Here is a 25,543-nt window from a genome sequence, read left to right on the forward strand (position 1 = left end):
CTTTTTTCACTTTTTTTAACTTTTTTTTTGACCCAGACCCACTTGGTTCTTGAAGATCCAGTGGGTCTGATGTCTGTATAATACAGTACAGAACAATATATATTGTTCTGTACTGTATTTTACACTTGTCTGAACAGATCTATGCTTTCAGCACAGATCTGTTCAGCACCATGGACAGCAGGACGCCTGAGAGGCGTCCTGTTGCCATGGGAACCTTCCCCGTCTGCTCAGTACTGGTCAGAACTGCGCAGACGGGGAAGGGTAAGTACAGGGCTGAGGGGGGCTCTCTGGGGGCTCTCTCCCTCTCCCATCGGGGGGCTGCAAAGGCACAGCAGCCCCCCGATGGGAGAGGGAGAGAGCTCCCTGCGCTGTTAACCTTTTCCATACAGCGGTCCGTACGGACCGCTGTATGGAAAGGGTTAAACGGCTGACATCGCAGATGTCAGCCGTTTATACCAGGGTGCCAGCAATGTGCTGGCACCCTGGTATCCCCACTAGACACCAACGATCATTGAAAGGGAGGCGGGCGGGGGATCGCGATCCCGCCTGCCGCACCGCCCGCCTCCCGCAGCTTACCGCACCTCCCCACCGCCTGCGACACCCCCCCTGCACCACCCGCCCACATAATATTATTCAGGGGTGCAGGGGGGGTGAAACATATTTATTTTGGGCATAGTAAAGTTTCTGATCCCCGCGGTCAGGGACCGCGGCGATCAGAAACAGCAGAAAGCGCTACAAACCGCAGGTCTGAATTGACCTGCGGTTTGCAGCGATCGCCGACATGGGGGGGTCACAGGACCCCCCTCGGCATTGACCTAAGGTGCCCGGCTGTGTGTGACAGCCGGGATCTCAGCGCTGTCACCATGTCTGCAGACATGGTGACAGTTTATGCCATGACGTGTATACTCATCATGGCGCGCTAAGTAGCAGTGCTCCATGACGAGTATACTCGTCATAGGTCGGGAAGATTTTTACACTTTCTCCTTCTCTGATCGCTTCCCTGACAGGAATTGGGGCGATCAGAGAAGGAGAAGCACATAGTCCCTCCCTAACCCCCCCTTACCTGCCCCGATGCGCTGTGATTGGTCCCTCTGCAGTAATGGACCAATCACAGCGATCGTGGGCGGGTCAGAGCTACAATACAGCTCCTGCCGGCTTCTCTGGTTGCCTAGCAACCCCAGCACGCCGGCTTCACTGGAGCTTCAGCGCTTCGCTCCCTGCGCTGACAGTGAAAGCCGATCACGTACATGCACGTGGGAATGCGGTGAGGCACCACATTCCCCCACGTACATGTACGTGATGTTGCGTGAAGGGGTTAATAAATGTACGTTTGGAAGACTTGCATGATTTGCATTTCCAAGTGCATTCAGCGTGGCAGAACATTCCTCAGACAACCATTAACAACCTCACTGACAGCATGTCAAGACGTGTACGTTTTTTTTTATTTATCATTTACATATTAACATGTCTGTCGATCCTGTGATTTCCATATTTCTTTATGATTTACCCTAATGCTTGCTCCCTTTTATTGCACTGTGTGCTTGACTGTGTCAATATAACGAAAATGTTTGTAGATCTACTGTATATATACAGACGCTTATATACTTTATGTATTATAGCTTCCTGTACATGTGATTGTACAGATACAACAAATGGTGTGCACGCTCCACTTACCTAACTGTGTCACCCAACTCATGAACGTTATGAGCTTTGCAAGCCAATTCCTCATTAGCAACCTGAAGTGCCTCCTCTGCCGCTTTCAGATCTACTTGAGAAGACGACCTTTGTTTCTCAAGTTCAAATTCTAATTTGGAAACCTGTGGTATAATGCAAGCTTTAATGGTCAAACATAGTAATAGAACATATCCAGTCTATATGGTACCCAAATAATTTTAACAGGCTAAGTACTAGACAGCTAGAGAATTAGAAATTCCCATGTGAATTATTTCTTAGCAGTTCGTCGAATGAACATTTTTGTCTGTGTTATTTGGTGCCAGTGTATCTTCAAGCCAGTGCCTATTAACAACCTGGGCAAGGCTTTGGATGACATCTTTAGGTAAAGAAACATTATTGCTGCATCAGTACTGTATGCTGTAGGGGTAAGGAGTGGAACTGGCTTAAAATTGGGGTTCCACTCAGATCCCTATAGATTATTGTGGGGGGGGGGCTGATGTAGGTCGATATAAAAATAATTCCCTTTGTTCAGTCCTGCAGTAATAGGCTTTTGAGAGGAGTGAGAAAGTAGGCTTCCCTCGACAGGTCTCACTGGGTGGGATCATTTAAAAAAAACTACAGGATATGAACTTGGACAGCTCCATTAAGTTGACATAGACAAGATAGTCACAATAGTTGAATAAAGAGGGCTGAACCTGTTTCTCCAGCTCTGCTTGGGTGTCTTCCAGGTCCCCAATCCGGGTAGTTGCCTGCTGTAACATCTGCTGTTGCTGATGCAGGGTCTGCCGTAGACGCACATTCTCTTCAGTGGTTTCCTGTAGGTTTTGTGTTCTAAACTTCATTTCCTTCTGTAAACAGTGAACCTTTATAGCAAAAGGAATGTAGAATGATTAACTGTAAAAACATACAATGATACAGATTTCACAACAGCACAGGCCAAATTTTCACACGTGGCACATCTGCTGTGGATTCTGCGCATATCATCTGCAAAAACGTATAGTAAAAAAGGATAGAAAAAAATCGGTAATTTTGAGGGCTAGCTGCTGGTATTCTAATCTACAGCATGAACTACCTGTTGCCGATTTCTTCAGTTATTTTTTTTTTGGGGCAGATTTGCAATACAATGGATGAAATCCACGCTAAAATCCAGCCAACGCATGTTGCCAGACCTGTGGAGGGACCCCTACTTACCGGCTCCCAACTGCTGGGTTCCAGCTCCTCCGGTCCCTGCTGGTAAACCACGGGTGTCACGTTGCTGCTGCAGCCAGTCACAGGATAACGCATGAGGGACATATCACCACTGAGGCGAATTATTAGCTGCAGAGGCCACATAACCCCTGTCAAGCAGTACGTTTACTGGCAGTGACTGGAGCGCGGCAGCAGAAGATGGAAGGAGCTGGAACCCAGGGGAAGGGTGCAGGTAAGTAAGCTTACGTTTGCAGGTCCAGTGACTTGGGGAGGTCTGGCTGAAAGGCTCAAAGGTGGACAACCCAAATGTTGTGTAGGGTATGTGTACCAGGATTCTGGCATATTTGCAACAGTAAACCTGCCCCATTGTATCTAATCTACAGTATATTATAACTGAATGTAAACTGTAAAATGACGCTGAACGGTAAACTGAAGCCTTACCGGATTTTGTACCAAAAATAGAATATAGAACATTTGATGATCTGGCACCTATTCATGGTATAAACATGTGTATTGATTGTCATTATCCAGAACTTGCAGTCAATCATTTTACTCACCTCCTCCGACTTTTTTTTGGTCTGATTTTCAAAATGTTCTCTGTTCTCTTCCAGCTGCTGAAAATATAATCCCAATTCTTTTTTACAAACAGCTAAGGCCGATTCAAGCTGTTTAACCTGTAAATCAAAATGACACACAAACTGGAATAAGCTTGAGGGAATGGTACTGGTGCCAGCTTATTACTGGGCATAGTTTAAAACAATTGTTAAAAAGAATTGTTTAAAAAAAAAAAAAAAAAAAAAGGCCGTACTGACATGTATACATCAGATTTCATGTACGAGAAATGATACTTGGAGGACGTCACATTTGCACATGTAGCTCACCGTCACGGCTTCAGTCTCTAATAGGTTCTCAAGTATTTTCATTTTGTCAGCTGCACCTTTTCTGTGAAGCTCCAGTTCCTATGCATAAGACATATATGTTAGTTACAAAATAAAATACATCTATAGGTGGTGCATTTAAAAATATTCAGTAAAAACGTATTTGTAAGTCTGTAGAACCACTCAGTAGACGGTCCTAAAGGAACAGCTTATGCGCAATATGCACAATATGCTAAAACACTGCTCTTGTAATTTGTTAGCAAACAGAAATTCTTGAACATAAGGCTTCATGCACACAGCCGTTTCCGTATTTCAATCTGCAAACCATGGATCCACAAAATAGGGATACTTTCCGTGTGCACTCTGACTCCCATCAATAAAAATTACTATTTTTGTGGACCAGAATAAGATACTTTCTATAATTTGTGGCCACACAGATCCTAAAAATACAGGACCAAAATGGTTATTCAAAGCTCTCTCAGCTAAATGCAGAAAAGCTTCCCTGTTGAACGTCAATCAGGCCTGAGTAGATAGTGTTTTTTATAACAGGCTGCAGTCCATTGAGTCAACTGTTAGAGCTGTGGATCTGTCAAATGCAAAAAAAATAAAAAATAATAATTATATATTATGAAATAAAAATACTTTTCGATCTATAAAACGCACTCCCAGTGCGTCTTATAGCGTGAATGCTAATGATTGCTTCCATTAAGGAAATGTTCATTAGTATGCAGGAGTTGCGGGGAGGGGCGAGTGAAGCGCTGTACTGACCACTGCTGCCTGGTTTACTTCCAGGTGCCTCACTGCACGTATCCTGACTGCGTAGAGCGTCAAGACGTAGCGCACATAGGTGCACACTATAACCGGACGCTGTGCGACATCAGGTCACAGTGCAGTGCTAGGCCAGCAGAAGACCAGGGAGTGGTAAGTGTCAGCTCAGTCTGGAGTAGAAGAGGTAGGTTCATTTATTTATTTTTTGTTTGATGGAGCTTGGGGGTCTGATTGGAATCTGATCTGAGGAATAGGGGTCTGATATAGAGATCTGATGTAGTTGGGGGTCTAATGAAAAATATTTTCTTCTTATTATTTCCCTTCTCTATATGCTAGCTGTGTCTTATGGTCCAGTGCATCTTATAGTCCAAACAATATAGTACTTCTTTACCTTCCTTGCTTCTACCAGCTTGTTATCCAGAGCCTCCAGCTGCATTTGTTTTGAAGCTGCGTCTTCTTGAAGATTATTGATGGTAAACTCTTGTTCAGCTGCTTCCAGGTTCTTCATTTCCAGCTGACAACTGAGCTTTAAGGGTGGAAATAACAAATCAATGAACTGTGTACAGAAGACTGAATGTGCTACACAAAGTTACTGCTTTAGGCCCCATTCAGACGAATGTATGGACGCTGTGCCAGTTTTGCGGACAGCAAACAGTGCGTCTGCAATATAGGGGCACAAGCCGTGTGAACTCCATGCTGCGGTGCGGACCCATTGACTTGAATAGGTGCACAATCAGCAACATACGGCAAAAGACAGGACACAATACTCCATAGCGCTTTTATACTATCCGAATGTTACACCACCTTGGAGCTGGCACTGACAAAACAAGTACCAAAAACTGCTGAAGACGGCGACAAAACAAGACGCAAAGTAAGTGCAGACAAATCTGGGGCACAAGTTATCTAAGAAAACTTGTGTCTAGTATGATATAAATGAAAACTGTGGAGTATATTCATATATTTGTATAGCAAGCGTGGACCACAAATTCGGGCTCAAATCAAGACACAATCCAGGCGCAGTGAGAGTGATATCCCCCCCACTGAGTTTCTGTTCAAAACAGATTAAGATAGGTTAGATTAGGTTCACACCATGTAGATGGCCTCCATTTAACATATATGCTGAGACGTATATATTACATGGATGCCCAAGATGGGTGTCCTACAGAGGCATATTTAATGCATATGCTTTTTTTTTACTGGTTACGGTTTTATGTAATAGTATAGGCTATTACTTTTGTTTTTGCAGTATACTAATGTTTACACACCAGTCAAAGGTCAAAACTATACTCTTTGGTCTAAGTCTCATTAACGTAACCCTATAGACACATTTAGCATAAATGTTGGGAACTTTCCCGGCCAGGCATTTCCCCTGTGACGGCCGCTGCAGGGGAAATGTAGTATCACACGACAGACAATCAGATGAATAGCCAACCTTGCACTGCAAGCATGGCTCAAGTCTACCAGAACAGCTCTCCTTCATGGCTCTCAGAGAGCGGCTCCAGCTTGTGATCCCCCTTTGTGATGTAGGGCATATGATGAGGTCTGTCTCCATGAGACAACCACTTTAAATACTTAAAAAAAACAAAAAAAAAAAACAGTATTAGGCTCCATTTGCGGCCCGATCCGGAAATGCGGACCCGCACTACCGGGTCCGCATTTGCGTTCCCGAAAAAAATAGAACATGCCCTATTCTTGTCCGCAATTGCGGACAAAAATAGGCATATTCTATTAGTGCCGGCGATGTGCGGTCCGCAAAATGCGGAACGCACATTGCCGGTGTCCGTGTTTTGCAGATCCGCAAAACACACACGGATGTGTGAATGGACCCTTAAGCTGGAAAGTAGACAGAGGTCCAAAGGATTAACACCTGACTACTAAAACAATCTTACCTCGACACAACATAACTGACTTAGTTGGAAATGGAATATCATTACAGGGTATTGCAGTGTAAACGTTGCAAGGCCTACCATGAATTACAATGAAAATGAGGTGTATTTATTACAAAGAAATGTGGGTTTATAGGATTGATTGGGCTGGGAAGAGGATGTGTAGTCTGATGTGAAATATGTGCACCCATGAAGACGATTATTATTTATGTTCTAATGTGTCGGCTTAACCTTAAAGGGGTTGTCCAAGTTATATTTATTGATGACCTATCCTCAGGATAGGTCATCAATATCAGATCGGCGGAGGTCGGACACCTGGCACCCCAGCCGATCAGCTGTAATTACACCCAAGCCGTCCCACTCATTTTAATGGTACGGATTGCTCCAACACTTGTATAGGAGCAATCCGTACTATGAAATGAATGGGATGGCTTGGGTGTAATTACAGCTGCTCACTGCTGCAGATGCAACGGCTAGAAGGTAAACAGTAAAGGGGAGGCAGTGCTGGCAAGGCATGTGCCTCCTTTTCAAACAGCTGATTGGCTGGGGTGCCGGGTATCGGATCCCCACCCAGTGGCGTACATACAGGGGTCGCAGTTGCGACCGGGCCCGGCACTCCAGGGGGCCCGGCCGCCTGTGGACCCCTGGCCCCTGCAGTAGTGCCACTCAGACTCAGGTGTGGGCCCGCGGCAGGTGACAGGGAGATGAACGCTTCCATTGTGGAAGCGCTCATCTCCATAGTGATCTGTATCGCCGTCCTCCGGACAGCGATACAGATAGCTGTGCTGTGGCCGGGCAGGGGAGGGAGGCGTCTCCCTTCCCTGCTCCTCTGATAGGCTGCCGGCACAAGGCCCGCAGCCTATCAGAGCGGCGCGATGACGTAATCGCGCCGCCTGAGCCGTACAGCGCGGGACACAGGCCAGAAGAGGCCTGCATCGTATAGCTGCTAAGGAGGTAAGTATAAGGGTTTATTATTTTTTAATACCGGACTTTACTGGGACATGAGGAGGCACTTCATACTGGCAAATGAGGGGGAGGGGGTTGGCACTTCTTACTGGCAAATGGGGGGGGTTGGCAACTTGGCACTTACTGGCAAATGGGGGGTTGGCACTTCTTACTGGCAAATAGAGGGGGGTTGGCACTTTATACTGGCAGATGAGGGGGGGTTTTGGACTTCTTACTGGCAGATGAGGGGGGTTTGGCACTTCTTACTGGCAAATGAGGGGGTTAGCGTTTCTTATTGGCAAATGAGGGGGGTTGGCACTTCATACTGGCAAATGAAGGGGGGGGTCGGCACTTCATACTGGCAAATGAAGGGGGGGGTTGGCACTTGATACTGGCACATGGGGGTTTAGCACTTGATACTGGCACACGGGGGGTTTGGCATTTGATACTGGCACACAGGGGGGGGGGTTGGCACTTGATACTGGCACACTGGGGTTTTGGCACTTGATACTGGCACATAGGGTGTTGGCACTTGATACTGGCACATGGGGGGGGGGAAGAGAGGCACTTGTTACTGGCATATTATTGGGGGCACTATTGGGGACCACAGGGCACAGTATTGGGGTAGTAGGATGTTTTGTCCAGAAGATGGTAGGATGATGGAAAAGTAGTAAACTAAGATATTGCAGAGATTAAAAACGGCGTAAAAATGGTGGTCTGGTCTGAAAGGAGAAGACGAGGACAGAGAACATCTACATCGAAGGAGACGTCACTGGATGTAAGAGGTACGGGCGCAATTTATGGGTGGGGCTGTGTGTGGGTGTGGTTTGAGGGCGGGTGGGGACACAGGGGCCCCATAATCTCCTATTGCCTGGGGAAATGCCCCTCCCGAGACCAGGGGGGGGCCCATGGATCAGTTTAGCACCGGGGCCCCATGGATTGTGTGTACGCCACTGCCCCCGCCGATCTGATATTGATGACCTATCCTGAGGTCATCAATAAATATAACTTGGACAACCCCTTTAACTCTGCAATAGTTTATCTTACATCTTCAATCTGTTTCAGGAGTTCATTCTGTCGATCCAGGTACACAGTTTTTGATTTTTCAAAGGCCATGATAACTTCTTGGTGTTCTTTAGAAATGTTTTCCTCCAAGTTACGAATTTGAGCTTTGAAATCCTGCAAAATATGAAAAGAAATCATCACCCACTGTGCTGTCCAAATATGGGGGTTCTTATCGATTATGCCATGATTATGAGATGATAACAGACAAGGATACACATTTGCTGTGTATATTTTATACATAACTAAGTTCATTTAATGATGATGCTAAAATTCTTCCCTAATGCCAGCCATAAATGGGAAAATAACTAAATATAACTTTACACAGGCTGACACAAAAGGCAATTCTCTGGAACGATCCATTCATTCCCGACAACTGCATGCTCATCAGAGGAAGTGAGAGCTGTAGTTACATGAAGCAATCACCTCTTCTGTATGTGGATGTGGGATCGCTGCTGCCATAACGGTCTACCAATGAGAACAGCTATTAGCTGAAGTGGTCACGTGGCATATCCCAGCATGTCATTGTGACGTGTACAGTGACATGCAGGTATACAGAATGTCACTGCTTCAGCCAATCACTATCCTCAGTGCCAGACCGCCGAGGACAGTAACTGGCTGCAGTGGTCACATGCTGTATCCCAACACGTCACCACTGCTGCTTCTAAACAAAATGTGTCAGAAGAACCAGACCAGCACTGCAGAGAACCTACTGGAGAAGCGGGTGAGTATAATTTTATATATTTTTTATTTTAACCTCTTAAGGACACATGACGTATCGGTACGGCATATTTTCCTGGTACTTAAGGACACATGACGTACCGGTACGTCATGTATAGTTCCGATCACCGCCGCCCGGCGAGCGGTGATCGGAACCCGGTGCCCCCCTCCCTCCCCATCACCCACTGCTCTGCTGTGGCAGCGAGTGATGGGTACCATGGCAACCGGACGCCTTCACAGGCGTCCGGCTGTCCATGGTACTGATCAGAGGCTGCCCATGGTGCTGATTAGACTTCTGCTAAAGGCAGAAGTCTAATCAGACTTTGTAAAGTGAAAATACAGTACAGTACACTATATAGTGTACTGTACTGTATTATACAGACATCAGACCCACTGGATCTTCAAGGGTCTGGGTAAAAAAAAAAAGTAAAAAAAAGTGAAAAAAAAAAGTAAAAATAAAAAAACACATTTATCACTGATTAAAAATGAAAAAAAAAAATAATTCCCTACACATGTTTGATATCACTGCATCCGTAACGACCTGATCTATAAAACGGTCATGTTACTTTACCCGCACGGTAAACGCCATAAAAATAAAAAATAAAAAACTATGATGAAATTGAAATTTTGCCCACCTTACTTCCCAAAAAAGGTAATAAAAGTGATCATAAAAGTCGTATGTACGCCAAAATAGTACCAATCAAACCGACACCTCATCCCACAAAAAATGAGACCCTACCTAAGATAATCGCCCAAAAACTGAAAAAACTATGGCTCTCAGAATATGGAGACACTAAAACATGATTTCTTTGTTTTTGTTTCAAAAATGAAATAATTGTGTAAAACTTACATAAATAAATAAAAAAAAAGTATACATATTAGGTATCGCCGCGTCCGTAATAACCTGCTCTATAAAAATATCACATGACCTGTGAAATAAAAAAGGTGTAAAAAATTAAATTTTTTGTCACCTTACATCACAAAAAGTGTAATAGCAAGCGATCAAAAAGTCATACGCACCCCAAAATAGTGCCAATCAAACCGTCATCTCATCCCGCAAAAATCACACCCTACCCAAGATATTTGCCCAAAAACTGAAAACTATGGCTCTCAGACTATGGAGACACTAAAACATGATTTTTTTGTTTCAAAAATGAAATCATTGTGTAAAACTTACATAAATAAAAAAATAGTATACATATTAGGTATCGCCGCGTCCGTGACAACCTGCTCTATAAAAATATTACATGATCTAACCTGTCAGATGAATGTTGAAAATAGCAAAAAATAAAAACGGTGCCAAAACAGCTATTTCTTGTTACCTTGCCTCACAAAAAGTGTAATATAGAGCAACCAAAAATCATATGTACCCTAAACTAGTATCAACAATACTGCCACCCTATCCCGTAGTTTCTAAAATGGGGTCACTTTTTTGGGAGTTTCTACTCTAGGGGTGCATCAGGGGGGCTTCAAATGGGACATGGTGTCAAAAAAACGGTCCAGCAAAATCTGCCTTCCAAAACCGTATGGCTTTCCTTTCCTTCTGCACCCTGCCGTGTGCCCATACAGCGGTTTACGACCACATATGGGGTGTTTCTGTAAACTACAGAATCAGAGCCATAAATATTGCGTTTTGTTTGGCTGTTAACCCTTGCTTTGTAACTGGAAAAAAATTATTAAAATGGAAAATCTGCCAAAAAAAGTGAAATTTTGAAATTGTATCTCTATTTTCCATTAAATCTTGTGGAACACCTAAAGGGTTAAAAAAGTTTGTAAAATCAGTTTTGAATACCTTGAGGGGTGTAGTTTTTTAGATGGGGTCACTTTTATGGAGTTTCTACTCTAGGGGTGCATCAGGGGGGCTTCAAATGGGACATGGTGTAAAAAAAAAAACAGTCCAGCAAAATCTGCCTTCCAAAAACCATATGGTCCCTGAAAAATTTCAAGATTTGCTTCTAAACTTCTAAGCCTTGTAACATCCCCCAAAAATAAAATATCATTCCCAAATTGATCCAAACATGAAGTAGACATATGGGGAATGTAAAGTAATAACTATTTTTGGAGGTATTACTATGTATTATAGAAGTAGAGAAATTGAAACTTGGAAATTTGCGATTTTTTACTAATTTTTGGTAAATTTGGTATTTTTTTTATAAATAAAAATGAATATTTTTTACTTCATTTTACCAGTGTCATGAAGTACAATAGGTGATGAAAAAACAATCTCAGAACGGCCTGGATAAGTCAAAGTGTTTTAAAGTTATCATCACTTAAAGTGACACTGGTCAGATTTGCAAAAAATGGCCTGGTCCTTAAAGGGACACTGACAGGCGAAATCAGCATATATAGTTAGATATATCACATTATAGGTCTTATAGAGTCTTTTAAAAGCATATAACTATCCCCCCTGTCCACCTTATAAAGAGCGAAATATAAAGTTTTATAACCTGCTTCTCCGTTCAGCAATCTGCCCAAGGGGCGGCGTTTCATGTGAAAATGCGCCCAGCCAGCCTTCCCAACTGCCGTTCTTAAGCCCCGCCCAGCTCATCATTATTCACTTCGCTGGGCGGCGGCTAGAACTCTCCCCAGTCCAGATCCTGCGCCTGCGCAATTCAATCCTCCCGGCATCGTTCATGCCCAATCTTCTGCGCCTGCGCCCCGCCGTGCCGTTAGATCGCGCCTGCGTACACACACCAGCCTGCGTCTTCGATGCAGCTGCAGCCTCAGCCATGCACTGTTCAGAGCAGCGCTTCAGAGCGCTGCTCACTCACATCATATAAGGGGTTAATTATAGTGCGTCCGACGGCATGGCGGGGCGCAGAAGATTGGGCATGAACGATGCCGGGAGGATTGAATTGCGCAGGATCGGGACTGGGGAGAGTTCTAGCCGCCACCCAGCGAAGTGAATAATGATGAGCTGGGCGGGGCTTAAGAACGGCAGTTGGGAAGGCTGGCTGGGCGCATTTTCACATGAAACGCCGCCCCTTGGGCAGATTGTTGAACGGAGAAGCAGGTTATAAAACTTTATATTTCGCTCTTTATAAGGTGGACAGGGGGGATAGTTATATGCTTTTAAAAGACTCTATAAGACCTGTAATGTGATATATCTAACTATATATGCTGATTTCGCCTGTCAGTGTCCCTTTAAGGTGAAATATGTCCTAAAGGGGTTAAAGGGGTTGTCCCACGAATAATATTCTACAGTTTTCAAACCAGCACCTGGATCTGAATACTTCTGTAATTACATGTAATAAAAAACTTAGTATAGCCACTGAGTTTTTTAATAAAATGTATCTGTATAGCGCCACCTGCTATTTTTATATATTTCTTCTTATTATTTCTTTGACCTGCTTAATAAAGGCCGCACATGCTCAGTTTCATCCTTCAACTGCCTCCTGAGCTGTGATAGGGAGGGAGCTGCTGCAGAAAGGACACGCCCCCTGAGATGCAACAGAAAAGACACTCCCCTTGAGCTGTCAGCTTGATATAAATCTAGCAGAGCAATGAATGGGGAGATCTCTGAATCCATGAGGTACAGGGCTGGTTCTAACTTTGTTAGAAAGAGACTGTCGTGTATTGTACGATTTTCATTTTTTACATTAATCATGGGATAACCACTTTATGCCTTTCCTGTCCAAGATTGTCTCATTATCTTGAACAACCCCTTTAATAGTCGTGCATGGCATGCAGTGAGAAAGGATTTTCTTGCATTACATCCCTGCTTTTCTTACCCGTAGTTCCTCCTCCAGTTTGGCGTTTCTAGCTACAGCACCTGAGTAAGTCTCCGTCTTGTCTTCCAATAATTTTTGCAGGGAGGCAATCTTCAAGGATTTCTTTGTCATCTGTCAATAGATTGTGTAAAAAAATCACACTATTTCTGCATAGATTTTCAATAAATTTTGCGTGACATATGAATACAAATCGAAAATTACTAAAATGGCAAAAGTATACCAAGATACAAGCTAACCGCTGCCAAACCTGGGTCTACATTTGACATGTACAGTGCAGAAAGAAAAAAAACGAATTCAAATCCAAATTCATTTCCCTAGAATACTCAGTCATTAAAGGGGTTATCCTACAAAACTATTTATCACCCATCTACAGGATAGGTGATAAATGTCCGATCGATGGGACCGCTTACACGGGGCAGCTTATTTAGGCAACAGATCTGCTTCAAACTTCTGCTCATAAAACCAGTTACTTATTTTATCCCAATGCAGACCCCGAGCACCGTGTATAACACGTGTAAAAGAAATGTGCAGTGTACATGAAGGTCTGGTGTGTAGCTCATTCATAAACTTTGCTGTATGGAGATACAGGTATAAATAAAACCAGATCTTGGCTTTTCGTCTGCATTGGAACATAGTGAACTAAAACTCAGTTTGTAAGGCCGGGTTCACATCAGTGTTTCACTTTCCGTTGTTCTGATCCGTCAGAAGAACAGAAAACAACAACAAAACATCCGTTCCGATCAGTTATGCACATTTTGCATCTGTTTTAGCCATTTCCGTCTGAGAAGTTCTACACAAAGTATTTCTTTTCCTGTCTAAAGTAACGGATCTCAGACGGAAATGGCTAAAACAGATGCAAAATCTGCATAATTTAACATAACGGATGCTTAAAATAAAGGATTCTTCTTTTTTTGGGGGGTTTTCTGTTCTTTTGACGGATCAGAAGAACCGAAAATGAAACGGTGATGTGAACTTGACCATGATTTGGGTGAGTAAGTAGTCTAGCATAGATAAAACAGTCTGAGGTCCTAAAATTCTAAAATAAAGCTTTTGCTAAATTTTGGGAAAAAAGGAGGAGCTGATCGGCAGGAAAGCTTGAAGTTGGACCCCTGCAGATCTGATATTGATGACCTATCCTAAGATTGGGTAATCAATATTAAAATCTTGGACAACCTCTTTAATATGATCCTAAACATACAGTAAAAAAAAAACCCATAGAATTAGGATTATACAACTTTCCGTTTTTTGTTTGCTGCAGCCCTCGTGGTTACTAGACCTACATATTTTAGGCTCTGTTCACGCTAGTATTGTGGCTTTTATACATAGTAGGACCATGACAGTTATGATGGATCCATTCATTTTAGATTGATGCAAAAGATACGTGTACGAGTGCAGCAATCGTTGCCGTTTATCGGCACGGCTCGGAACGGAAACTGAATCAGCTTTTCAGTAACGTCGCAATACCTTTTCACATTGCATGCCAACTATTGTATTACATCAACACTACCATCAGTGACAGCGTTAAAGGCCTGCCTAACAGATGGCTCAGACATCAAAAGCTGGCCTGCAAGGCTGGTGTCTGGCTTCCTCCTGCCCTGACAACCTCTAAACTTTAAATGTAATTTTTTTTTAAATATTTGCCCCATAGCAAATAGTTGTAAGATATATACGCCCCATGGCAACACGCAAAAGAAACTTACAATATCTTAAGTAAAGGCGCTCACTTCCCTCCTACTAGAAGCTGCCATATTTAACTGTTAGATGGTTAAAGGGGTTGGCCACTTTCTGGTTATTGTTGACCAAAGTGTATATAAGATGATTATATGGCACTTACTAATATGGCCTTTGTTGAAACGCTGCATCATTTTCTATATTTCATAAGGTAGACAAAGTCTATTGTGCTGTCCACACAGAGGTCTTGTCCATAAAATGGCTGCTGATGGAGGGTCATGTGACCAGGCACATCACCTCCATGTGATGTGTCCTCCATCCAAACACACTGCACCTGCACTGGACTCCAAACAGAACAAGTGCAGATGGTGGGGCAGTGTATCTGAATGGAGGAGACCCCACATGGAGGTGATGTGCCTGGTCACATGACCCTCCATCAGCAGCCATTTTATGGACAAGACTTCTGTGTGTACCTTATGAAATATAGAAAATGATGCAGAATTTCAACAAAGGCCATATTAGTAAGTGCCATATATTCATCTTATATACACTTTGGGCAATAATAACCAGAAAGTGGCCAACCCCTTTAAGGCTATTTTCACACTAGCATTTTTGCTAGAAAAACAGTTAACCCTTTGTGACAGAACGGCTCAATATTTTTAAATAAAAACCAGTTCAATAAATGATTTACAGTCCAAAATGAGTAAAATGCAATCATAAAAAAAATGGCCTCCGAAGATGTACATAGCTGTTAACACATGAAGAAATTTGAAACAAGGTCACAAGGTGATGGCGTTTATTAAAGTAAAAACTTAAATATCTAAGGCGAAGTTCGCATCAGCGTTGTGTTTTCCGTGCTTCTCTTCAAACAGGAACAGAAAAATGGACAACAAGTACAACAGTACAAGCTTTTTTTTTCTCCCATAAAAAATACAAGTGATACCTAAAGGACCAACTGATGCAAATGAGCAGAACACATTGATGCTCAAAATAAAACCGATTGATCTTATTCCCCATTTTCCAGTTGAAAATGAAACAGAAATACAGAAAATGCAGCGCGGATGTGAAATTGGCCTCAGGGTCCCAAAAGATTGACCAATTTCAGCCTGGAATGAGCAGTGATCGCTGATTTTTATGCATTTACAGGACCTTTGCACTGGCTGAGAACCATCATTAGCACAATCCTTTTATTCCCATTTTGTACAGTTTGAATATTGTTGGCAGTGATGATTTTAAAGGATAACTGTCTTTTTTTTTTTTTTTTTTAGTATTGGATTGTGGTGATTAATATCTCCTTGGTGGCCCTATTTCAACTTTTCACTGTGTATTCAATTACTTCTTAATTCCACAGTTTTGTTCCCTGTACTGCCTACTTTTACCTGTGCTTAAAATAGGGTTGCTAGGCATGGTCCGTCTATCTGCGTGCAAGGTCAGATTACAGATAGCCAGGGACTGTAAGTAAATGATTAAAGCCAGGTCCTCCCCAGCAGCTGATAACAGTGCCTGGGCTGTGTGCACTTCTCCCTGTCCCTGCGCTTGGCAGACGCTCCCTCACTCAGCAGAGCTGGACAATGCAGAGTGGAAGCAGCGCAGAGCAGGGAAGGGAGATCTGCCGTCTGCTCAGTGTATAAATGAAAGCAGCATGTGGTAAGAGGACCCCTTTGTGCTGCAGGAGATTAACCCTTCAGGGGAGGGCTCTGGTTACTGACACTTTTGGGGGGCTATTGTTACTGGCTAGTGAGGGCAGGCGGGATTAGCCTCAGGGTGAGGGCAATGGCGGCCATCTTAACTGAATAGTGAGATTGCAGTTTTATGCAGACTGGTTGCTAAGGGCTGAATCTTATTAAATATGGGGTAAGTCAGTCTAATAGTAACTGATTCTGGAATATCATGTTATTAGTAACTACATATATGAAAATTAAAATTAGGGTCTAAGTGTGACAGTTATCCTTTAAGGCCTGCATAAAGGATGTCATTAGCCAACAAATGAGCGTCGCTTGTCTACACAGATCGCGATTTCGAACGAGATTGATCAGAAACACAGACTTCACGCTTACTTGCACCCACCTCCTGTTCTAGCTTGGTTGTTTTTGACGCTTTCTCCAGCAGTTCTTCCTGGATGAGCTGAAACTGGCTGGTTCTCTGAGCCATGGAGAGCTTGGCGTTTGCAGTTTCGGCTTGGGCTTTACTAAGTTTCCGCTTCAATTCTCTCACAGTGTCAGTCAGTCTTTCATTTTCTTCCTGTAACTCTTTGCTCACCGACTCGAAGCGCTGGAATTTCTCTATTTCTGCATTGCAAAGATGGAATAACCAAAAGGTAAGCAAATGCCATGAAAATAATCAAAGACAAAAACGACTTGACAGAAGTTCCCATAGAAAATAGAAGCGTAATTTTTTTTGGGATTCAACGTCACCGACTGAAGTTGGGGAATGCACAGGTTGGGTGCAGCGGTGATCTCCTTTCTCAGTTTCTTGCCAGGCTGGTAAGGGCTTTGCCCAACAACTAAAGCTCCTTCCCCACTGCATGGAACGGTCAGCTGGATTGTACTTGACTTTTCAGCATTCTACTAGACAAAAGTTGCGGATAGTACCTGGTACTTTCTTGGTACCATATCTGATGAGGTTCCAAGGAAGCCAAACTGGTGTCATGAAGGTCCAGTGAAAACTCTGCTGATTAGTTACTGGTCCAAGAGAAAATCGTCTCTATACTGCGTCACTATGAGGGGGTACCATTTCTACAGCGGAAAACAAAGTACCTGGTACCTAAGGCTACTTTCACACTGGCGTTTCTGGGTCCGCTTGTGAGATACGTTTCAGGGCTCTTACAAGAGGCCCAAAATGGATCAGTTTAGCCCCAATGCATTATGAATGGATAAGGATCCGTTCAGAATGCATCAATTTGGCTGCGTTTGGTGTCCGTTATGTTTTTTACACAGTCACTAAAACGCAGCTTGCAGCGTGTTGGTGACCGTCTGACTATGCGGAGACAAACGGATCCGTCCTGACTTGCAATGTAAGTCAATGGGGACGGATCCGTTTTTCACTGACACAATATGGTGCAATTGAAAACGGATCCGTTTTGAATGACTAATGCAAACGGATCCGTTATAAACGGATACAAGCGTTTGCATTACTCGTGCTGATCCATCTGTGCATATACAAGACGGATCCGCACAAGTGTGTAAGTAGCCTAAACTATAGGCAAGAAGAGCAGGGTAATGTAGAACCAGAACCATGCAGTGGAAAAGTGGCTTTAGACTACTGAAAAGTGCAACTCTCACAACCTACCCATCTCATCTAATGAGCAGTCTGGCAAGCAGCTTCCAAGGGAACAACACCTAAGGTGGTGACATCTCCAATTTCAGATCACATTGACCATGAAAAAGTGCAGAACCCCTTGAAACCAAACAATTTATATATTTTTTTTTTATTATTCTTGACTTTCTCCAGTGAGTCATTACAGAAGACCTCTAATAAGGTTAAACAGAATATTCTTAATACAAAAAGTGTAAAATAAAAAAGATTTATAAAATCCTTGGAAGTTTCACACTGACCTGATTGTTGTAAAGTTAGTTTTACTGGTTCAGTGTCTAGCGTGTGACTGCTATTTGCAATAAAAATTTTAGCTTGAAGTTCTTGATTTTCAGCTTCTTTCTTTAATAATTTTGCCCTAAAAGAATAAAAATCATTATGAATATCATGGGTGAATAAAGACCACCTGCTTCCCATTTCATCGGATTTGGAGTGCTGCAGTTTTCTTTTAGATAGATATATAATTTGTTAAACCTAGCTAGATCAGGGGCGTACACAGATCTCATAGGTCCCCAAAACATAATTTAGGCCTCATGCACACGGCCGTTGTTTTGGTCCACATCCGAGCTGCAGTTTTGGCGGCTCGGATGCGGACCCATTCACTTCAATGGGGCCGCAAAAGATGCAAACAGCACTCAGTGTGCTGACCGCATCCGTTGCTCCGTTCCGTGGTCCGCAAAAAAAAAATATAGAACATGTCTTATTCTTGTCCGCGCCTTGCGGACAAAAATAGGCAGTTATATTAAAGGCTGTCCGTGCCCTTCCGCAAATTGGGGAACACACACGGACGCCATCCGTGTTTTGCAGATCCGCGGTTTGCGGACCGCAAAACACACAATGGTCGTGTGCATGAGGCCTTAGTGTGTCATCCCCTCTTCAGAGAGATTTCTGACAAATTTAGGAATTTTCACAATAAAAAAACAAAAAACAAAACAAAAAACAAAACAAAAACAAAATCATGCTCAGTCTTTACCCAACCTGTATGTTGGAAAAAAGTGGACCTGGCGTTTCAAACATAGAGTGCGTTTTCTGATTACCATATTTCTCAATAAATTTACACAAGACAATTGGAATACATACATTGATAAGTCCTCACATATTACAGAATTGCCTGCCTGCAGCCACCACTAGGGTGCTCAGTACATAGGAATTAACACCATCACCACTGCAATCCTAAAAAGACTGTAACATTTCTACGCAATACGCGCCCCTAGTGGCTGCTGCAGGGAAATGCAATTAATGTATATGTCAAACAGGAGCGGCAGTTCATTGATGGCCCCCTCCCCCATAACAGACACGTGGTTTGTCTCCAAGGACAGTACACCACGGACCAAGAAAAGTATATATATATATATATATTATATCTACAGACCTCAGTTCTGCGAGGAGTGATCTGTTGTTATCACATTCTAATTTATTCACATTTTCCGACATGTTATTTCTTAGACGTTCAAGATCTGAAAAGTCATTCTGCAACAACACAAAAATATATAAAAATATAATTTTACTTAAACTTTGCAGAATAGGGGTCAAGACACGCTGGCCCAGATTTACTAAACCTAGACGTGGTGTAAACTAAGACCGGCCGTCTAGACCTGCCCCAGATTGATCACAGGGGCTCATGCTCAATGGTATATTTGGGGCACGGATACGTACATTTGTCCAACTCCATACCAGCTATTGGTTAGCGTAATTTGCTACAGACTTTTACACTAGAATTGTGGTGCATTTTTGGTGCAGACACATTATTAAATCTGGGCCACTGTTCTTGCAGTTACATCAGCGATATCGGCAGGGAAGTAATAATCCCTGCAGCTAACAAAATAATATAGAAAAAAGGGAAAACAAAAACACTGAACTGGTCATAAGCTTTTCTCACAACTCTGCATACATCAATAATACTGGTAAATATAAGAAAAGGTTGTAAAATATCTAATAAGCGAAAAATGCCTTTTTCTCCACTTATCAGTGCTTTTCTACCCACTTTTCCTAAATGAATATTCACACAGAATGCTGTGCTTAATTAGATGGACTGTCACCTCGCTAAAGGATCAGATACAGCTCCCCATAGAAGTCTATGGAGAGTGGAGTGAAGAAAAAAAAAAAACAGGAACAGAGGCTGAAGCAGCTACTGGTCTACAGTTTCCACCCCGCTGCTCGGCGTCCACCGCTCATCTAGTTTCGAATTGAGTCAATTTTAAAGGGGAATGGCAGGCTTTTTGTCTGGCGACATTACTGCAGATAAATTGATGGGTGATCCATCTGAGGTTTTTTCAGAAAAAGCGTTGACGATACAAGTACAATATCTAAACATTTCATCCTGTTTCAGAAACCTAACAAAAGTATATAAAAACTACATACGGTCATGGCGAGAGGTACAGGCCCTGGAAACATACTTAAAGAACAAAATTGTTCCGAGACGTCTGAGAAACCCGATCCTCCCCACAGCCCGGTTAAGATCAGGAGATTTTTTGAGCAAATGGGAAAAAGAATCCATTGAATCGTCCTTTAGACTTAAGGTCCATTCACACGTCCTTAAGTGTTTTGCGGATCCACAAAACACGGACACTGGCAATGTGGGTTCCGCATTTTGCGGACCGCAGATCGTCGGCACTTAATAGAAAATGCCTAATCTTGTCCGCAATTGCGGACAAGAATAGGACATGTTCTATTTTTTTTTTTCGGGAACGGAATTGCGGATCTGCAATTCCGTATCCGGGCATCACATCACATGAATGGGTCCGCAATTCCATTACGCAAAATGCGCAACAGAATTGCGGACGTGTGAATGGGGCCTTATGCGGTTGCTGCTTGAGGAGGAGAAAAAACTGTTAGGAAAAAGTGAGAGTGAACTGAAAGAAGAGTTGGAACAAATCCGAAAATTTAGTGACAATCCTGAGTACAATAGAAAAGAAATAAACCTGCAACAAACCATTGAAAAGTTCACAGCTCAGCTGAAGCCTATATGCACACAAACGTGGTCGGTTCCACATCCGAGCCGCATTCACTTCAATGGGGCTGCAAAAGATGCGGACAGCACTCCGTGTGCTGTTCGCATCAGTTGCTCCATTCTGTAGCCCCCCCCCCCCCCAAAAAAAAATAGAACATGTCCTATTCTTGTCCGTTTTTTAGACAAGGATAGGCATTGTTACAATGGATCCGCAAAAAATAGGATGCCATACGATCATCCGTTTTTTTTGCGGATCCGCAATTTGTGGACCGCAAAACACAAACAAACATTCGTGTGCATGTAGGCCAAGGAGAAAAAACACTCCTTATTTAATAGAGATATCAGAGATTTCAAGGAGGGGAGAATATTTGACAAAACAGACTTCCCCACTTGAGATGGACACAGAATGAGCCTACATGCACACGAACGATTGCGTTTTGCGGGCCGCAAATTGCGGATCCGCAAAAAACGGATGGCGTCTGTATGGAATCCGTTTTTTTTGCGGATCCATTGCAACAATGCCTATCCTTGCCCGCAAACGGACAAGAATAGGACATGTTCTATTTTTTTTTTTTGAAGGGCTACGTAACAGAGCAACGAATGCGGACAGCACACGGAGTGCTGTCCGCATCTTTTGCGGCCCCATTGAAGTGAATGGGTCCGCACCCGAGCCGCACAAAAAGGCGGCTCGGATGCGGAACCAAACCACGTTCGTGTGCATGTAGGCTCATCTTCGTCTGAATGTGAAACTGACAATGACTATAACGCAGGGAAAGCGAGAGGGACAACTCAAAGTCAGAAAAGACCATATAGTGGGAGAAATCGTGGGAGCCGCGGCAGAAGGGGAAGAGACAATAGAGGGGCTTTTTTAGAGAGCACTCCCCAAGTGTCAGAATACTTCCTGCGGAACAAAACATAGTACCTTCCCTCAAAATGACTCCTATAAGGGACGACTTACAAGTAGTGAATCTGAGTTCACAACCACTATCAGAAATAGAAAGGCAGTTATTGAAAAAGTGTTTGTCATTTGTTCCTTTACGTAGATTTGACTTGTTCGTGTGGGTGAAGGACCTACACCTCTTCGCACGCAAATTAAAGTGGAGAAAATTATTACTCATGATAAACTAACGTGCCAAGAGCTGGGCGTAGAGGAGCAAGATCTTCCTGATGTCCAGCTTTTGGCAGATCTCTATGTTGAGGGTCAGCAGAATATGGGTGATGGCTCATTCACAAAACTACGAATACCCTCAAAAAAAGCATCCTACCATGCTTTTAAAAAGAAAAGAAAAAAGGAAGACTGGTTGTACAGCAAGACACAAAAATAGAACGTTTTGCAGTAGTAAAAGAAAAAAAAAAGAAAATATTCTATTCATACACCGATACTGTGCTCAGAAATGTTAAAATTTATATTAAAATCTAAGTCTAAAAGGTTAATTCCCAAGACACTAACAGAATAGAAAATAAAAAGATGCTGGTGAACGCCTCGCATTGTCCTTCACATAATAGAGATCAGGAGGTGCGAGTTATAAAGCAGACCCACCTTTAACTGTGAGGTGAGCTTCATGCCCACCGACTCTGAGCCACACTGCTTCACTTCATTCTGGTTTGCCATTTCCATAAGGCGCTCCTTTAACTCCTTATTTTCATTCATAAGAGTTATGTTGTCTTGAAGCACTTTCTCCTTATTTTCCAGACCACTCTCAAGTCTAAGAACCCTCTGATTGGACTGCGTCAGGAGAGAAATAAGCTCTAGGTTTTTCAGCTCAACACTTTTCTGCTTCTCTTTCTCATCGGTCTTCTCCGACATGACATTTCTAATGAGGAAAAAGCAAAATCACAATGAAGACATCTGCAGTTTTCTACTCCATTCTTCCAATGGTACGGATCTATAGAAAGCACACTGCACCTTAGATGCTCTCTGAGGTTCTCCAGTTCATTCTCCAGATTTGTACACTTCTCCAGTAAATCCCCTCGCTCTCTTTCAAAGTTCTGGAGATTCTTATTAACCAGATCTCCTTCTGCCTTAACCTAAAATAAACCGGTAAGGTAATGATCTTTCAACAGTCATACTAAAGAACTGCCAAGGCATTTATAATTTTGTACCTCTGTATGTGAAAATACCGAGCAAAGATTCTGAACTCTAAGGCCGCTGTCAGACGAGCGAGTGTCACACTCCAGACTCGCAGCGCAGCTCCCGTCCTGAACTTCCAGCACTGCCGGGGTCGCATAGCATTATATTGATTTATGATGCTATGTAACCCTTAGGCCTCTTTCACACGGGCGTTGAGGGAAAAGGTGCGGGTGCGTTGCGGGAACACCCGCGATTTTTCCGCACGAATGCAAAACATTGTAATGCGTTTTGCACTCGCGTGAGAAAAATCGCGCATGTTTGGTACCCAAACAGCTTGAGATCAGTGTTCTGTAGATTGTATTATTTTCCCTTATAACATGGTTATAAGGGAAAATAATAGCATTCTGAATACAGAATGCATAGTCAAATAGCGCTGGAGGGGTTAAAAAATAAATAAAAAATTGTTGGTTCCTTAACAAGTGGGAGGCACATATGCAAACTGTTGTAATTCCTACACCGTTCACCCGATTTGGATGTAAATACCCTAAAATTAAAGCTGACAGTCTGCAGGTAAAGCATATCTTGTTCATTTCATTTCAAATCCATTGTGGTGGTGTATAGAGCCAAAAATGTTAGAATTGTGTTGATGTCCCAATATTTATGGACCTGACTGAAGAAGCAGCCTGGTACCTCAAATGGATCCATCATTCATAGATCTCATCATTCATTAATTTAATTGCTCTGCTAAATTTACGTCAGGCTGGTAGCTCAGGAGGCATGTCCTCTCCCTGTAACGGTTATAGCTTCTAACAAAAGATAAGACTGGTGGCAATTAAAGGAATGAATTGAGCATGTGCATCCATCTCGACAGAAAGGAAAAGAACAAACAGCAGGTGGCGCTATAGAGAGATTTTTATTGAATAACTCTGAGGCTATGCTAAATTTTTTTATTACATGCAAGTACAAAAGTATTCAGATCCAGGTGCTGGTTTAAAAAAAAAATATTGAAATATTTTCACGGGACAACACCTTTCATTTTGCCCTATGCAACTTTCCTTCAACGTGCACAACTTTTGTTTTTACACATTTTCTCATTCCAATAGAAACAAACGTCAAGATCACACAACTGCCACATGGAGACAGTCTATTAATGGAGCAAGATTTATTTATTTTTTTTAAAAGATGTTTATTCTGAATTTTCCATAATGTTACAATCACAAGAATCCAGACCTATCCTCGAGAAGCACCTGACCGTGATCAGGAAATCTAATATGATAAAACACAATAATATATGATGTGCATCTGTTTGGCAGAGATTAAATTAATAAAAAGAATCTAGGTTGAAATGCATAGAGCGAGATAAATGTTGCGTGGCGTCAGCTGCACACAAGAAAAATGTCAGCAGAAATGTCCAATTTTGGCCATAGAAATGATGTGTGAACGATGGTTCACGGTGGCCGACGGCAGACTGTCAGGTCAGATTATTTGCTATTTTGCGCAGTGTCCCCCCCCCCGCCCCCCCTCGATCTGCTGGTTTAGTCTGGGATCTAGACGGTATGAAGGATGCAAGGAGCGACTGTACCACAGCATTATTATTATTTTAGGTGTGTGGCGGCCTTACCTTTTCCAGCTTCTCAGCAACATTCCTCTTGTATTGTTGGAAAGCTCGAGTCAGTTCTTCAGCATTCAGTAATGCTTCGTTTCTTTGTTTCTCAGCCCTAATGTAAGACATCGGTGTCATCAGTAAAGGGAGCATACATGCCGACAGCTGGATAATATAATAAGCAGGCTACAAATGTCTGAATACAATGGTTATATTACATTTTATAAAACTTTTTGGGGGTCATTTATTAAGACCGGCAATTTAGACGCCGGTCTTACTCACCCTGCGCTGGCGGCGGATGTGACAGAGTTTTGTAGAGGCGCAGTTCTCTATATAGCTTTGGCACTTGGTGCCGCTGGCCGTGCAGCATGCTTTAAGGTACGCCAGCTCCCTTGCTGGTGTAGTTTAAGACCCTTTTCCACGCCATAAAATTGGGTGGAAAATGATGAATGAGATTGGCCGGCTGGCTCGCCCTCTTCCCTGCCCCCTTTTTCCACCACCTCGGAAAAGTCGCAGATTTTGCAGCAAAACCCTTTTGCGACTAAATCGGTGACAAAAATAGGCCAAATAGTGGTATCAAAACATCAATAAATGACCCCCTTTGTGTTTCCATCCTCACGGTATACAAGACTTTTTAGAAAACTATTTCAGGTCGTTCACCTATTTTGGCTTTAATGGGGACAGATCAAAATTAGTATCAAAGCACATTTTATAAAGTGATGTTATAAAATCGTATCCCAATCTAGGAGATTTTTTTTCTATAATCTCACAAGTGATAGATCTTCTTTAATGTGGCTTAAGTGTTGAGTAACAGGATCACTATACAATTTGGCTCCACACCTGTTAATCACCTTAGGTGCATTAGCCGCCACAGCAAGCGTAGGGAACACGTGTGCCACCTTTTATAGATCACTTTCTTCCAATAAAGCCCGCCTTGTGTGGACCAGGATGCGTTAAATAAATCCAGCGACAGCGTTTTAGAGTTCGTTTTAACACCTCAAGCTGTCAGGGCAGCGGGAGAGCCATGATGGGATATCTACAGAAGCAGGTCAGTGTCCTGATCCTGCAGAGGCAAGGTCGTCAG

General features: G+C 42.9%; 1 protein-coding gene across 4 annotated transcripts in view; it reads right to left on the reverse strand.

The window, feature by feature from the left end:
* Positions 1–25,543, reverse strand: part of CCDC18 (coiled-coil domain containing 18) — a 56,412-nt gene that overhangs the window by 15,215 nt on the left and 15,654 nt on the right. For all 4 annotated transcript variants that reach the window (XM_040407889.1, XM_040407890.1, XM_040407888.1 and 1 more), the window contains exons 7-19: positions 24,478–24,574; positions 22,692–22,813; positions 22,326–22,599; positions 19,208–19,305; positions 18,078–18,193; positions 16,591–16,811; positions 12,853–12,963; positions 8,387–8,518; positions 4,900–5,034; positions 3,744–3,821; positions 3,420–3,536; positions 2,370–2,537; positions 1,675–1,817 (exon numbers count right to left, since the gene is read on the reverse strand). In XM_040407889.1, coding sequence (XP_040263823.1) covers positions 1,675–1,817; positions 2,370–2,537; positions 3,420–3,536; positions 3,744–3,821; positions 4,900–5,034; positions 8,387–8,518; positions 12,853–12,963; positions 16,591–16,811; positions 18,078–18,193; positions 19,208–19,305; positions 22,326–22,599; positions 22,692–22,813; positions 24,478–24,574 — 1,812 coding nt within the window. The remainder of the gene's footprint in view (positions 1–1,674; positions 1,818–2,369; positions 2,538–3,419; positions 3,537–3,743; positions 3,822–4,899; positions 5,035–8,386; positions 8,519–12,852; positions 12,964–16,590; positions 16,812–18,077; positions 18,194–19,207; positions 19,306–22,325; positions 22,600–22,691; positions 22,814–24,477; positions 24,575–25,543) is intronic.

This window comes from Bufo bufo, chromosome 9 (genome assembly GCF_905171765.1).
Source record: "Bufo bufo chromosome 9, aBufBuf1.1, whole genome shotgun sequence".
Classification (NCBI taxonomy): domain Eukaryota; kingdom Metazoa; phylum Chordata; class Amphibia; order Anura; family Bufonidae; genus Bufo; species Bufo bufo.